Below are 14,211 nucleotides of genomic sequence, written 5' to 3' on the forward strand. Positions count from 1 at the left end.
TGACGTCGGCCCCACCGTACAACGACACTTAACCTTAGTCAGCTCCACTTCAAGGGTCTTTACTGATAAAGGATGAATGTACCTGCTAAATGTAGCAGAGCAAAAGCGCCGTTCTTTGTTTCTTCGACTGGGAGCTGGTATACCGGTCGGAGCAGGCGGAGCGCGAGTTTCTCCTCACTCACGACTAGTCCGGCAAGGCAACGTGCGGACGGCGATACCACTCATCGCTGAAGATCTCAGTTCGCTATATCGCTTTCCCCTTTTTAACGGCAGTATCCAGCCAGATATAAGCATATTCCACTTTCCGCCGTCGGATTGGTATCCAATGCCTGCGCTCCACAATTCTGTGCGGGGAAATTGAAGAGGAAATGTGTGGTCTAAGAATCGCAAGAGTTGGTAGAGTTGGTCGGCACGGGAAGCGGCCCGTACCTCTAGGAGTGGGAAAGACGAACGGGAGTCGGCCGGATGCCACCTTGTGACTTACCAGAGCCCTGGCCGTCGTCTCTTCCTAGCTATTCAACTCTGGTACCGCGTTTCGCAGTCGTCATTTCCGGAAGGACCATCCGGTAGGGAATATTCAGACTCTTCTCCGCTTAGATTGTTCCTAGCTCTTGGTCCACGCTGGTACCATCATCTCATGTCCCCACGAAAGACATGACGGCCGCTCTCTCCCTCCACCGTCTGCATCGCGCAGATGCACATACTTCCTGTCTTCTATCTCGGCCGCCTGACTACCCTTCTCTCACCGTGCTAGCGGCAAGACATCCATTTCGCTTTCCGGCGATCGGCTGGCCCCGGATGTTGCACAACAGTTTGACCAAGATTAATGGACCCAGGCACAGCAAATTTGAAGATCCGATGACCGGTATGGGTGTCGCGGAGTTTGAATAGATGTTACACAACATAGGCGAAGCTTTCGATCACACTGCGCCGTCCCACATTCTGCATTACTAGCCTAGGTCCTCAACGGTTTTATGCGGCTACGAAACGCTGCATCACTTCATCCTTGATGTTCCTGCTACGATCTTTGCCACTCGGGGACCTTTGCGTGCGCCCCCGGTCTTCCAGTTCTCACGTAGTGTTCCCACACGGAGGCCTCCAGCGATGCATCCACCTTGCGTTCCAGCCAGTCCAAGAAGGGATCTAGCCACGTACTCTCCAGCAACCACCAGTGAGGCTGGTATGTGGCGAGCCGAGCGCTAATGTCGCCCACAGGGGACACGCGAATGGCAGCTGTCAGTCAATGTCTTGCAGGCAGCTCCAGCAGCCTGTCTCAGGCATCGTGGTGCTTCTAGTACTCCAAAGCTAGAAGAGCGATGTTTAACGTATTAGTTTTACGCACCCGCCATTCAATTGGGAAGGAGGTGTCATCGCTCCTTCCGCCCTGGAAGCAGACAACAGTGACAGGGATTCGGCACCTTCCCCAGCCCCATTCCAGTCTCGCTGCTGGCTCAACGGCGAGAGGTAAACGCAAGGAACGCACTCCCTGATTCCTGGAACCTGAGCGGATGCTGAAAGAAGTGGAGCTCAGCCCTTGCTCTGCAGCCCAACTCGCAGCTACTCCTTCACCTGTATAAAGCCTTCACAAGGCCGCCAGGGGAAACACCATTGTGACCTCTCTGTGAAGGAGGTGTGCCGGGTAGCTCTTTCCCTTAGCCTTCGACGTCACTTGCAGCACCTTCCCACGAAGGCTTCTTGAGTCGCCACATCCCTATTTAAACAACCCGCTTCCACAGTCTCTCTTCCTTTTTTTATATTCTCATTCAGATACAACCCCATCATTACATTCGCTTCTCAGCATGTACTTTCCAAAGCTCGCGTTTCTCACGCCTCTTCTGGCCGCCTTCGCGAGCGCTCGCTTCGTGATGTATGCGGATGAGTAAGTAACTCGTCGACCTTCGGTGGGCCGTGGAACTAAAGCATGAACAGATGGCACCCTACTCGCCCTACCAACCCAGCGGATAAGTCCGGCATCGACCATGTCGTCCTCGCGTTCGCCATGGCCAACAACACTGCGGCGTTCCAGCCCAAGGTCCCCGTCTCTACCATCCGTTCCGAGTTCCCTGGAGCTAAGGTCATGATTGCTATCGGCGGATGGGGAGACACTGTCGGCTTCACCGAAGCTACGAGGACCGATGCCGGAATCCAGAAGTTCGCCTACGATGTCAAGACCATGCTCACGAACACTGGCGCCGATGGTGTCGGTAAGTTTCAAATACCCCTTCTTCCTCTCTTAACATGCCCCTTGCTGACGAAATCTAGATATCGACTGGGAGTACCCTGGCGGCAACGGCGCCGACTACAAACAAGTGCCCAACTCGGCCAAAGTCCACGAAATCCCCGCCTTCCCTAAGCTGCTCGCCGCGGTCCGCAAAGCCATTGGAAGCGACAAGCTCCTGTCCATCGCCGTGCCGGGCAAGAAAATCGACATGATCGCCTTCACGCCTGAGAACGGCCCGCTCATCTGGCCCTCGGTCGACTACATCAACATCATGTCATACGACCTCATGAACCGCCGCGACAACACGACCGCGCACCACACCTCCGTCGCCGGCGCCACCGCCGCCATCGACAACTACCTCGCCATCGGCGCGCCCGCCGCGAAGATCAACCTCGGCTTCGCCTACTATGCGAAGTACTTCACGACGCAGGGCGACTGCGGCCCCCAGCCGCTTGACTGCCCCATCGTCTCCGCTGAAGACCCTGTCACCGGCACCGATGCGCTGACGTCCGGCGCCTGGACCTTCGAGAAAGCGCACATGACGCCCGTCGACACCTCCAACCTCCCCGTCTCGTATGACGGCACCTGCGGCCCCGAGAAAATGACAAAGTGCGCCACGGGCTGCTGCTCGCAGTACGGCAACTGCGGCACCACCAAGGAGCACTGCAGCGGCGGGTGCCAGCACGCGTTCGGCACTGGGTGCACCGACGCCGACGTCTTCAGCTCCTGGCAGAGCGCCGCCAAGAACGGGGTTACGGACGAGAAGGCCGGCGCGCAGTACTACTTCGACCCTGCTGAGCGCCTGTTCTGGACGTGGGATACGCCGCAGCTTATCTCGCGCAAGTTCCAAGATATCGTGCGCGGGTATGGCCTCGGCGGCGTGATGGCCTGGAGTCTGGGCGAGGACAGCGCTGATTGGAGCCATATCAAGCAGATGGCGAAGGAGCTGGCGAGCGGTGGATACACTGCACCGGCGCAGAATTCGGAGCAGAATGAGGACAACGAGGATGCACAGACCCAGACGGAGACGCCGGCGGAGTCCAACGAGCCTGCTGAGCCTAGCGAGAGCCACCAGGCTGACTACGATGTCGTATACGTCGACGGCACGAAGGGTGGCCCAGAGGCTGAAGCGGACGAGTACGATTACGGCCAGTATCCTGCTCCTGCGGACGTGGACGTGCCATACGCCCAGAATGCGCCGAAAGAGCAGACTGCCGCTACTGAGAACGTGGACGGCGAGAATGACGAGTGGTCGGGCTACTACGACGGAGGCTACGACGATAGCGGGGACTGGTGGAAGAAAGAGTGAGTGAGTGAGTGAGTGAGTGAGTGCGTACGTGCTGCCTATCTTCGCATATTCAGACAAAGGGAATGGATATGAATGCGGTATCTCGGAAAAGCAGTATCTCTACGGCTCAGGTTAGGAATCATTTACTCCCCATCTAGCGGCGAGAATGGGGCGATAGATAGGAAAGAGGAATAAGATCAACTTACCTTACCATCAAGGGTTGCTTTGTACTCATCGTGAACTCGTCTTCGTGGAAAAGAGTGCAGGTACCATTTATTAGCGGATTGTAGGGGACGAGCATGAAAGATTGAAAGAATAGCATTTTGATTTTGTCCCTTTTCAGGCCCCACTCCTTTCCACCCGCTATGCAAAACGTACAGCGTACAAGACAAGACCGACAGTAATAATGCCCTCGACTAGCTCCCACTTGCGTGCCTCATTGACCCTGCACGCGAGTCCTGCACCTGCACAATAAACGTCAACGAAAATTCTATATGCAGTCTGCAAAGGCATCTTAGGGTGGACAGGCAGATTTTTCTCAACCTACGCCTTAACCGTCTGCCTCTTTTGCCGCTTCTTGCTGTCGCGCTCCCTCTCCTTGTCCAGATACTTCCTCTGCTCCTCGGCGCTCATGCGGCTCAGCATCGCGTCGCGCTTCTCCTTCTTCATCTTGTCGCCCGCGAGCTTGCGCTCCTCGGCCTTCTCTTCTTCGTCGATGCGCTTTATTTTGTTGATCTGCTCCTCGCGCGTGGCTTTGATGCGCCGCATGGCTTCGGCGCGGAAGTGGGCCGTCGAGACGAGGACGTCGGGGAGGCGGAGGAAGTACTGGAAGAGCGGGAGGGTGCTGGTGTATGGAGTCCCGGTGGGCTGGAGCTTGAGCGAGAGGTTTATGCGCTTACGGGGGACGGTGTCGTCAAGCCTGAATGGATGGTTAGCACGGGTGCCTCTGGATGGGGCGCAGAGGTGGACTTACTTCTTGGGCTGGTCCATGGGCTGGTCGGTGATGACTAGCGCCTCGAAGTTGTCGCCGGCGTCGTTGATGGCTCTGAGCAGCTCCGGAGTGAGGATAGTATCAGTGACCTCAGCGCTCTCGCTCATGACAGTGGTCCAGACGGGGAGCTTCGCATGGTCTTTGGTAGCAGTGAGCGAGAGATCGTAGCGGTCCTCTCGGAGCCGCTTCATGAGGTCTTTGTGCACAACGGCGAAGACAAATCCGTCATAGGTGCTGTGGGGCACTTTCGTCTTCTCCCCTCCTTTGCCGAAGGTTGGGACGATCTGCGCCTCGCGACCGTCGAAGACGTAGGACGTGGCTTCCATGCGCTCTACCGGTGCGGGCATGCTCTCGAAGAAGAGGCCTAGCATCTGCTCGCCGAAGCGCATGAGCGGGTTGTACCTCTTGACGAGGGTCAGCTTGATGTCGACGAACGCAACGTTTTGGCGGCCGGTTGCGTAAGTCATGTACTCGTCAGCTTTCTTCTCGCGCAGCATGTTGGCAGGGTCCGCAGCCTCCTGCCTGGCCTTCTCGGTAGCCTGCATGAGCCCGACAGCGTTCACATCGTCGACCGAAGCTTGCGGTCGCAGGTATCCGACCTGGGCGAACTCTTGCTGTAGGAGTGGCGCATGCGACTTCATCCAATGGAGAGCCTTGTTGCGGTTTCGGCGCGTGCCCCAGAGATGTATAAGGACGACGGCGAGGATGAAGGGGAGGACGTAGAGCTCGAGCTTGAAGTCGTCGAGCGTGGTGCGCTCCCACACGCGGTACCATGCTGTGTACGGGGCTTGACCCAGAGTCGAGGTAGGAGACGACGGCGGCGCCGAGTCGGTAGTGAACGACGAGATGGCTGCTGGCGTGGGCTCTGGCGCGCCCGCGTAGTCGGCGAAGTCTGCCATGGTGATCGTTAGCGACGGGTTACTCGGGGATGAATATATGGTGCAATCGGCTGGGTCGAAGAGCTACATTCTTAGACCCGAAGAGCCCTTCGCTTCTTCGCCATCCACCGGGGCAGTAGATGTGCGAAAGGAGCCCTGGAAAGCTCCAGCTCTTCTCTGCTTCGCGCTTTCCAGGGTCCTGGTCGCTGGGTCGCAGTGTGCGATCGAATGAGAAGAAAGAACATACCGTCATCGCCGCCTGACGAAGGGTGCGCAACAGGCTTCTGGCCGCCAAAGAGACCTTTTACGAAGTCGGCCATCCCGGCTTGTCAACACAATGGATCGTGTTGGTGTTGAGGCGTTGTGCCGCGGGAGGTTGGAGATGGGCAATAGCTCGGCATCACTGACGTTTTTGGCCGCCGCGCTAGCCCCGGCTGGTTAGCCCAACTGGTGCGAACAAGGGATCAACATATCACCCATCGCAAAGCAGCCCATACAAGGGAGCTAAAAGTTTGCCCTGTTTGCATTGTGCCCTGTGTATCGAAACATGAAGGTGCATCTTCCCCACACCGTTGACGTGCTACTTTAGTAGTGCTTGTGTGAGGATAAGGTGCTGGCAGCAGAGGTCAACGACACAAGTGGAAATAAGCTCGAGTATGACGACCAGTACTAGGGACGATTAGAAAAAAGGAATCTATTTGCTCCTGTCAGTTGATTTAGCAGGGATAGGGACGATGAGAGCAAGTGGAACACCGAGGACAAGAATCCGGCTAGGGTTACAACCCATCGAACCCAACCGTTATGCGCGCCGCAGAAAATATAAGTGCGGTAAGGAACCATTTCTCTCTCTTTACCGATGCTTTCAATCCCCATCCAGGCTCGCCGTCTCCGTCCTTTTCGCTCGTAGTAGAGACGGTTCACAGGCAATTGACCCACCGCGCAACTTTTTCGTGATGCGGCGGCGCGGCTCGGACCCTTATTATCGGGTTCAGCATAGAGGGGTCACTCAGAACCGAGGCTTGGATTAAATGGACAGGTTACGAAATGCAGGCTGTATTGGCTGTTTGTACAAAGAGGTCGAAGAAATGCCCTCCCATGCTCCTGCCCTCGGTCGACCGGTTGGTATTGCGCTCAAATTGTCTAGTTCTTGCCAAACCACGTCTTGTGTCCCTGTAGCATCCAGTGAGCATCCGTGCCATCGTGAAGGATCCGACCAACGTACGAGGACAAGGCGGCCCATCATGTACATGCTGCAGCCGAAGCTGGTGAAGAGGATGACCTTGTAGGCGGGAACCAGGAACTTGCCGCGGGACTAGAACTTCCTATCAGCAAAGAGAGTCCTTGCCTTACACCATGCACAATTCGAAGAGTAAGAGCCGCCGCGATCTTATCCCGTCTTGACCCGCTCACGACTCAAACGCTCGTCCAGCGCTTCTCAAGGATGCGACGCACCTTCTCCCACAGTCTCAGACCATCGTGCTTCTGGAATTCGCGTTGGTAATGGGGAACTCGGTTCTCGCGGTAGACCCAGCTGCTAAGCGTCAGTGTCAGGCTATGAGGGGGAAGAGAGCGGGTGGGCGGCTGCCGCGACAGCGCGAAGGGGGCTCGTTTTGCAGAAGTAGTAGCTGCGGGCCGAACGTACCCTGCCATTGTGAAGAGTTGAGCGGAGTTGGCGCTGTTGTGCGGGGGCAATGGGAGGATTGGTGGTGGTGTCGGGTTCAGTGAAGTGCTGCATCGAACGATCCGAACGACGCCAGTGCCAAGCAAAGCCTTAGTCATCACCCGAGCTTGCGCAGTGTGCATCAACCTTGGGAAGTTTCGGCCGGTCTGCGCAGCCCTCGCGTCACTAATGGCTCCAGTACTGGTCCTTTTCTGAATTGTTTCATGCCAACGGCCTTGGACAGGCTTCTCGCCCGCCCGTCTGCGTTGGATGTCCTCCGCTCCATCGTCAATGCCTCCGAGCACCCTCCAGCATGGCTTTCCACGCGCAAATGCTGGCCTTGCATAGCCCGTCGTTGCCAATACTCGACAGCTCCGGAAAAGCCATTGCCTCAAATACAGCGCCGCTGGAACCAATTCCAACAACCGAATCGAGCACACGTTTTGAGAAGATACCGCTTGACAGAAACGGGAGGAGAGAGGAAGGACGGCATAGCGCGTCAAGATGAAGCTGCCATATGGGCGTGGGAGCTCCAGCTCCAAGAGCGGCGGCATCGCTCCGGCATACGCGACGTCTGGAGGGCGCGCCACGGGTACAGCTTGCCCGTTGAGGACACCCCAGATGCCAAATTCTTATGGGGCACTTTCATCAAGGACCCAAAGGTCGTTATCGCGGTCATCGACCACGCAGCCGACATACTCAAGGAGACTGGTCGCGCCTACCCATACTTGTATGAGCTGTGCATGGGATATTGGCTTTCGCAAGAGCAGTATGTGGACCTGGCGTTGGTGTGCCATCACCGCATGCTGGTGAAGCTGAAGTTGAGGACGCTTCCTCTGCGCCCTCTTGCGCGACTAGGACAATCAAGATTCGGACCGAAGGCCCTCGAAGCGTTCATCGACATATACCGGAACAGCAACGAGAGGAATGTATACGACGAGGTGGTTCCGGCTCTTTGCGCAAAAGGAAACATCACGGCAGCACGCCGGTGGCACACGCTATGCGTCTACCGTGGGGACCTTCCCTCACCGTCTATAGCTTCGCATCCTATTGTGCAGATATTCACCGCCGAAATGTCCACTCTTTCCAACCCCTCGCCGTCATTCGTCGGTCCCTCATTCGGAAAACCCAAGCTCAACGAAGAGCTCACCCGCCGCCTCTTGGGACGCGACACGGCTCCGGTTCGGTTCGAAGACTCGTTTTGCGCCAGGATGTTTGCCACTCGAGCCTTTCCTCCTGAGTCTATAATCAGGGGGCTTGCTATGGTTGGCGTGAACGAGATAGGGCCGCAGGCGGTGCGCGCCATGGCATCGAGGACAGTCCCAATGTCGGCTATATCAGCAAGATTTGAACAGCTCAGGGCGAACGGCATTGCCTTACAGGGTTGCGTGTTTTCTCTAGCTCTAGAGAAGTTTGTCCTGGAAAAGCAGTGGCACCTGGTCCGTAGCATCATGGACAGCGATCAGCATCCTGATGTCTTTGACGACGCGGAGCTCCAAAAAAAGCTACTCGACTTTTACCTCGATCAACAGGACTGGTCTCAAGCCCATCGGACGCTCGCCATCCTCAGCCTCTTCCACAACGATTCAAGCAACCAGGCGTGGAACCTTCTCCTACAAGCCCATATCAGGCGGTTTAATGTGCATGCGGCTACGAAAGTACTTCAGGATATGCGTACAAATGACGCGCTTATCACCCCTGAATCCATTGTCATGTTCAAGGGCTGTCTTCGCCGGCGCCAACGAGGGCGAAAGCCAACCAACAACATGGGACGCAGATTCGACGACCTACGCTACGTTACACGCGTGTTCACCACTATCTTAGAAGGCGGAACAGGATATATCCCGCCCCACGCATGGCGAGAAATCATCAGACGATTTGGTATGCTCGGTCGTTTTAGAGAGTTGCGGCGCCTTATATTCTGGCTCTTGAACTGGTATGCACCGCGAAGCGGCACAAAGTTTGCCGAGCTCCCCAGATCATCGTTTCTGGACTCCGCAACCGAGAAGATGCGCGCTGCATTCCCCGACCGAAGTCATTACTTCCATTTCCCAGCTGGCGTGTCTCAGGTGAACGGACTACATCCGATTCGGCAGCTCTTTCCCAATTCGCTGCAGCAAGGACTTATTGTGTGGGGCTTCAAAGCCGGCCTTCTTCCAAACGCCCCACGGGAGCAGTCAATGTTCTCGCCTACTGCAGCGAAGAAGCACTACCGCCGCAGATTCCTCAAGAAAGGGATCCTGAGGCCGTTAGACTGGAGCGTTGGGCTAAAGACTCTCGTCGAGCTACGCGATTCCGGAATCCATGTTCACCGACACACCGTCGTCAAAGCTTTGCAGATGATGTTCGTGAATCTGTTTGGCCGCGGAAGATCACGGAGGAAGGAGAATAGGGCAATGGAAAGGGCGAATATTATTCCCTACGCGGAGTATGTCCACGAAGTGAACAAGCTGTGGGGGAGCCCGCTCTTTAGGGAGCCGGGTCTGTTCGGCAAGTCCAGACTCCACGCTATGATGTGGCATCCCAGACTCGAACGCAGGGTGCATAGGAGAACGGTTTTGAGGCTGAGCGAGATTGGAGGTCCGAATTGGCGGAAGAGTGACGAGGAGAAGAGCAGTCTCCCTGGGCACGCGTCATCGGAAGGAGGAAGTGAATAAGGCATTCGTGGCACAGGAGCCGGGCTATGAACCCTCACGGCGCAGCTTCCACTTTGCTCTTGGCTTAGTTGATGCCCGCCTCGGCGGCGCATGGGAAACGCAGAAGAGTGCACATGTGGCACGATAGTGAGTGTTAGAATAAGACCCTATAACAGCCATAGATCCGTAACAACTACCAGCCAATGAATCATAAGTCAATATCCCGTGGCGTCGATGGTTATGTTCGGGGAGATTAGGCGCAGTGTAGTAGTTTATTCAGAATTGCCGTCCGTGATTGGCCGACCCTGCCTCAATAGAGGTATATAAATCTCATTCCCACATCCCCCCTTTGTTTCTTTCACAGCTCCTATACAGCCATGTCTTTACTAAAAAGGATGTTCCGGATTGCGCATGTCTTCCTCCCTTGGGGAAACCAAAAAAAGGCAGACAAAGGAAATTGTGCCTCCGCTTCCACCGAGGCTTTTCCGCGGTTCAAAAAGAAATCTGCAGCTGCTTGATGCTTTCTCCTCGCCTTTAAAAACGACCCAGAAGAACGTCACATGGAGATTTCGAACGGGAAGCAAAGATAGCGTAGGTGGGAGCGCATATCCAACCTCGGGGTATATAAATCTCTCCTACCTCTCCCCTTTCCTAGGTTCGCAACCACATCCACGGTTTCTGGACTAAAATCTGCGAGCCGGGCCTATTACGCCTTCGCTCGGTCTTGTGAAAAATTGAAATCAGACTCCACATCTCACATGCTTCTGGTCGACTCCCTTTCTCTCCGCAACATACGAAAGTGCAGCGCGAACGGGATGCGTACGTTGTGCTCCTCCAGCCCGAATAGAAACAATGGCGAAAAGTATGACGTGGAAGGTCGGGAAAGACAAAGATATCAAAGATCATGGTGCATTACACCTCCGTATGCCTGCGTATGAACAAAGCCGCCACCCGGCTCATACATGTTGGATTCCTCCTTAACTGGCGAACTATTCAACACATGCGCTGGCTTCCTGCCCTCGCGACTGTGGGTCCATCTCGATCTGGACACCTGGAACTCCTTTTCTCCATACATACGGGAAGGACATCGCGACATTGTTGTGGCTCATCTACATAATGAGCCAGCTGCAACTGGTTGGGTGAATAAGCCGGTCTGTCTTCTTGTCTCCGTCCTGCTCTTCTTCTGCACAGCCCTCGTCCTTGGTTTGAGGACTAAAACTAGAGGAACCGGTGGACATGCCTTCTCTCTTCCCTCGGGAGTCAAAATTACCGTACTTACCCCGTATGCCCGCGGTCGTTCGCGACTCATCCTCCGATATCTATTTGCTTTCTCGTCTTCGAGAAACGTCTCGCTGGAAAACCCATGTGTGGAAGTCTCGAAAGCTCCATGGAAGACTTCCCATGTTGCGTCGCCGTGGCTGGTCTGGATGGAGGAGACAAAAGTTCTTTCTGAAGCGGGCATGGCATCTGATCCGAATCACTTAACAGCCGCACCTATGTCTGAGCGGGCGTTTCCGTCCATGAGTACACTGGCTCGCGGGATGTGGAGTTGTATCTCATCGGCTGCAGATGCATGATAAATGGATGGCCAGAATCTGGCGCCGTTGTTAGTCGTCGGGCTAGCGTGTCAACATGATTGGGAAACTATATAATCGCTCCTGTTCCCTCCTCGTCCTCTTCTTCTTCACAGCTGTCAAGCCGCGTCTTTTCGCTAAAACGGGGACACCACCCATTGATGTTCTCCTCCCGTGGCTTCCGCCCAAACTCGATTGCATTCAGAGTCATGCGTGTTTCTTCTTCCAGAAAACAAACATGGGCAGGGCTGGACTACGCGTCAGGCTTTCATCTTCCGGAATATAAACGTGGGCCGGAATCGTGTATGCGTCCTGCTCTCTTCTTTCAGAATCATCAAATTACCCACCTCATGTCGGGGAACTCAAAAATGACCTCGTTCCCTGGTGATGCTCTGCTGCTCTCGCTCCTAGGCCACGATGGAAGCGGCCTTTTGCGTGTGTGGTTTTCTTTGAAAAGTCGACTCTCATCTGTGGAATGGCCGTCTCGTCTGGACTCCGGGTTCCTTCGGGCTGCGGTCTTTGAGAGGGAGGGTGTATATATCGTGCCCGACACTATTGTTCTCCCGCTTCGTTCCCACGCTCCCGGGCAGATTTCGACTAAACTCGTGGAGACGTCAGGAACATGCTTCCGTCTTCCCTTGGGGACAAAAAAAAGGACAGGATTATTGCCTATGTCCTGGGTGTACGTCTTCCTCCCGTACAAAATTGGAGGCTTCGTCCGATATGCGGCTTACTCCAGAACGCCACACATCAGACCCATGGTATAGTCTTCGCCGTCATCGCCGAGGCATGTCGACCATGTTCTTTCCAAGCCAGGGATATAGATATCTCCCTCGGCTTCTTGCTTCTGAGCGACGCACCTACACTAAAACCCGGATCTATAGTACGTCATGGCGTCGTGCTGGAAATCGAATTCTGAAGGCATCGCAAACATCGCCCTGGGGCTGTCCCGTCCTTGTCTCAACGCAAACTTGTTGGATTCTATGCGCTGCTCTCTAAAAAGAGCCACTGCCTTTCGCCATGCCTGGCTCCTTCTCCCGTCACAAAGTCGTGCGAATGACGGTGCTTTCGGCGAAAAAGGTTTAAGAACCTCTACAATCTTTGGCGTCTTTTCTCTTGCCCACCCCGGCGGGCGGCGCGTTCGCACAGAAACTCGGTACTACCACTTTTCATGGCTTTATCTGGGACTGAAAGAATGCAGCTCTCTCGCTATGTTTTCCGTTTTGCCTGGATCCTCTGCATCAAAGCCTCACCCTACCTGCATCATGCTGCCCTTCTCTTCTCAACAACGCAGTGCAGCTTCGACATGCCTGAACTCCTCATAAATCGCGGTTCCATATTCAACCTGTTCTCGGCCCGAGTGGATGGTTACGAGTTCAAAGAGCAGTATGGACACTTCGCATGCGCCGTTGTAGGGTTTCCGGACACTGCAAGACCATGGCTGCTCGCTCCCTCTATCACGAGGAGGAAGAAGTACAAACCAAAGTCGAAGATCGACGTGTCGACTCATGCCACTTGCCCGTGGTTCTGTGATACCCTGTTCTCTTCTCTTAATATTGGCTTCTTTTGAGTCCTTTTGTGCGTAGGCGTAGTCAGCATAACCTCTATAGGTTGGTGACTTAAAATGAGAAAAATCAATCAATCAATCGACGTGTCGGCGCTGCGGCGTCTGCAAGAAACGGAGCGCAATTCTACCACCACACAAGATATTCCCCATGGATTGCCCTGTGCGGATATATAGGGCCTTCTTCCTCCCCTCAGGTGGACTACTATTCTTCACGACAACCCTCCATCTTCCTCCACAAAGTCCACGTCTGCCGAATCATGTTGGCCTCGGAGTGCCTCTAAAACTCAGTCTCAAGTATATGCATGGCTGGCGTGGCGCCTCCTCCCTTCTAGAAACAGCTTCAGACTCACTGGATGTGCGCATCTCCCCTTTGTGCAGGGTACGGCGAGGAGAACGTCAAGGAGCGCGAATCTGAGAGGAAGGCGGCTGATGTTCTCCTCCTGGGCCGAGCACCTACTTCATTGATAGGTGTCTTCTCCGCGCTTTCGCTTCTTCAGTGTTACTACTGAAAGCCCTAGACGCAGTGGCGATGCGTTTTTCGTCCGTCGGACCAAACGAACGGGCAAAATACTTCATGTTTCGGTTGGACAACAGCCATACATGCATCTCCCAAAACAAAAAGTCTGGTGGCTCTCTTGATGCTGCAAGGTCCAGAAGTACAAGATGAAAATCGATATGGTGCAGCCCCCGTGAGCAGTCTAGTCGCTCACGTATCAGCTATTAGACATGGTATTTCCCCACGGCGAATGCCTTCGCTCGACGTCTGCACTCTAATAGCGGTACCAAAATGGTCGACCCCCAGCTGTGATGGCCCTGGAATCAAACCTAGGTCCCGCAAGGCGCATGTACTGGAAACGGGCCTCTTTCTCAGGATTGAAAATACACTCCGGAACTCGTATGTGAGGTGTACTTCTCTAATGGTGCTTAAGGGCACCCGCCATGGCTCTCTCGATAGCTTTCAAGTTCGAAAACGTTCTCCAACGGCACGATGGTCCACTCATGGCTTCCACAGGATCATCAATCCACAACCGTTCTCTTGTTCTATAAAGAACTCCTTGCCTGGATCATGACTCTCGTTTCTCCTCCCCATCCTGCACTTCAACACCTTCCAGGATGAAAACACTTGCATCAAAATCCGATGTCCGGCTCCTCCTCTGGCTCTTTTACTTTAGCACCATGGATTTGCCTCCGGCCTGCCCGAGTAACACTCACTCTGGGACCCGACTCGTCCCTAGAAGACTACAAAGGTGACGAGGATGCGCCCAATAGATCCATCCCTATTCCATCCTCAAAACTATACCGCATCATATCGGTGCTGAATCCAACTCCCACCACACCGATGGACAAAAATGTGAGAGGAAGATGACATATGTGACGTCTTGCTTCCCAGCGCCCC

General features: G+C 54.8%; 5 protein-coding genes across 5 annotated transcripts; 3 read left to right on the forward strand and 2 right to left on the reverse strand.

Annotated features, from left to right (window-relative positions):
- Positions 1 to 1,644: 1,644 nt before the first annotated feature.
- Positions 1,645 to 3,698, forward strand: BU26DRAFT_602207 (carbohydrate-binding module family 18 protein). The gene is made up of 3 exons (XM_033835330.1): positions 1,645 to 1,879; positions 1,930 to 2,204; positions 2,263 to 3,698. Exons 1-3 carry the CDS (start codon positions 1,800 to 1,802, stop codon positions 3,528 to 3,530), a joined length of 1,623 nt encoding a protein of 540 aa, XP_033686677.1. The 5' UTR covers positions 1,645 to 1,799; the 3' UTR covers positions 3,531 to 3,698.
- A 110-nt stretch (positions 3,699 to 3,808) lies between these two features.
- BU26DRAFT_516457 (DUF1682-domain-containing protein) lies at positions 3,809 to 5,748 on the reverse strand. The gene is made up of 3 exons (XM_033828335.1): positions 5,626 to 5,748; positions 4,483 to 5,392; positions 3,809 to 4,428 (listed from the first exon to the last, which is right to left on the reverse strand). Exons 1-3 carry the CDS (start codon positions 5,696 to 5,698, stop codon positions 4,053 to 4,055), a joined length of 1,359 nt encoding a protein of 452 aa, XP_033686678.1. The 5' UTR covers positions 5,699 to 5,748; the 3' UTR covers positions 3,809 to 4,052.
- Positions 5,749 to 6,518: 770 nt separating this feature from the next.
- BU26DRAFT_561487 (uncharacterized protein) lies at positions 6,519 to 7,157 on the reverse strand (the record flags this gene model as incomplete). Its single annotated transcript, XM_033832913.1, has 4 exons — positions 6,519 to 6,548; positions 6,601 to 6,690; positions 6,831 to 6,909; positions 7,021 to 7,157. 4 exons carry the CDS (start codon positions 7,155 to 7,157, stop codon positions 6,519 to 6,521), a joined length of 336 nt encoding a protein of 111 aa, XP_033686679.1.
- A 57-nt stretch (positions 7,158 to 7,214) lies between these two features.
- BU26DRAFT_516461 (uncharacterized protein) lies at positions 7,215 to 9,962 on the forward strand. The gene has a single exon (XM_033828336.1). It carries the CDS (start codon positions 7,263 to 7,265, stop codon positions 9,693 to 9,695), a length of 2,433 nt encoding a protein of 810 aa, XP_033686680.1. The 5' UTR covers positions 7,215 to 7,262; the 3' UTR covers positions 9,696 to 9,962.
- Positions 9,963 to 12,443: 2,481 nt separating this feature from the next.
- BU26DRAFT_561489 (uncharacterized protein) lies at positions 12,444 to 12,818 on the forward strand (the record flags this gene model as incomplete). Its single annotated transcript, XM_033832914.1, has 1 exon — positions 12,444 to 12,818. One exon carries the CDS (start codon positions 12,444 to 12,446, stop codon positions 12,816 to 12,818), a length of 375 nt encoding a protein of 124 aa, XP_033686681.1.
- Positions 12,819 to 14,211: the final 1,393 nt, after the last annotated feature.

The sequence above is a fragment of the Trematosphaeria pertusa genome (genome assembly GCF_010094035.1).
Source record: "Trematosphaeria pertusa strain CBS 122368 unplaced genomic scaffold BU26scaffold_4, whole genome shotgun sequence".
In the NCBI taxonomy this organism is placed as follows: Eukaryota; Fungi; Ascomycota; class Dothideomycetes; order Pleosporales; family Trematosphaeriaceae; genus Trematosphaeria; species Trematosphaeria pertusa.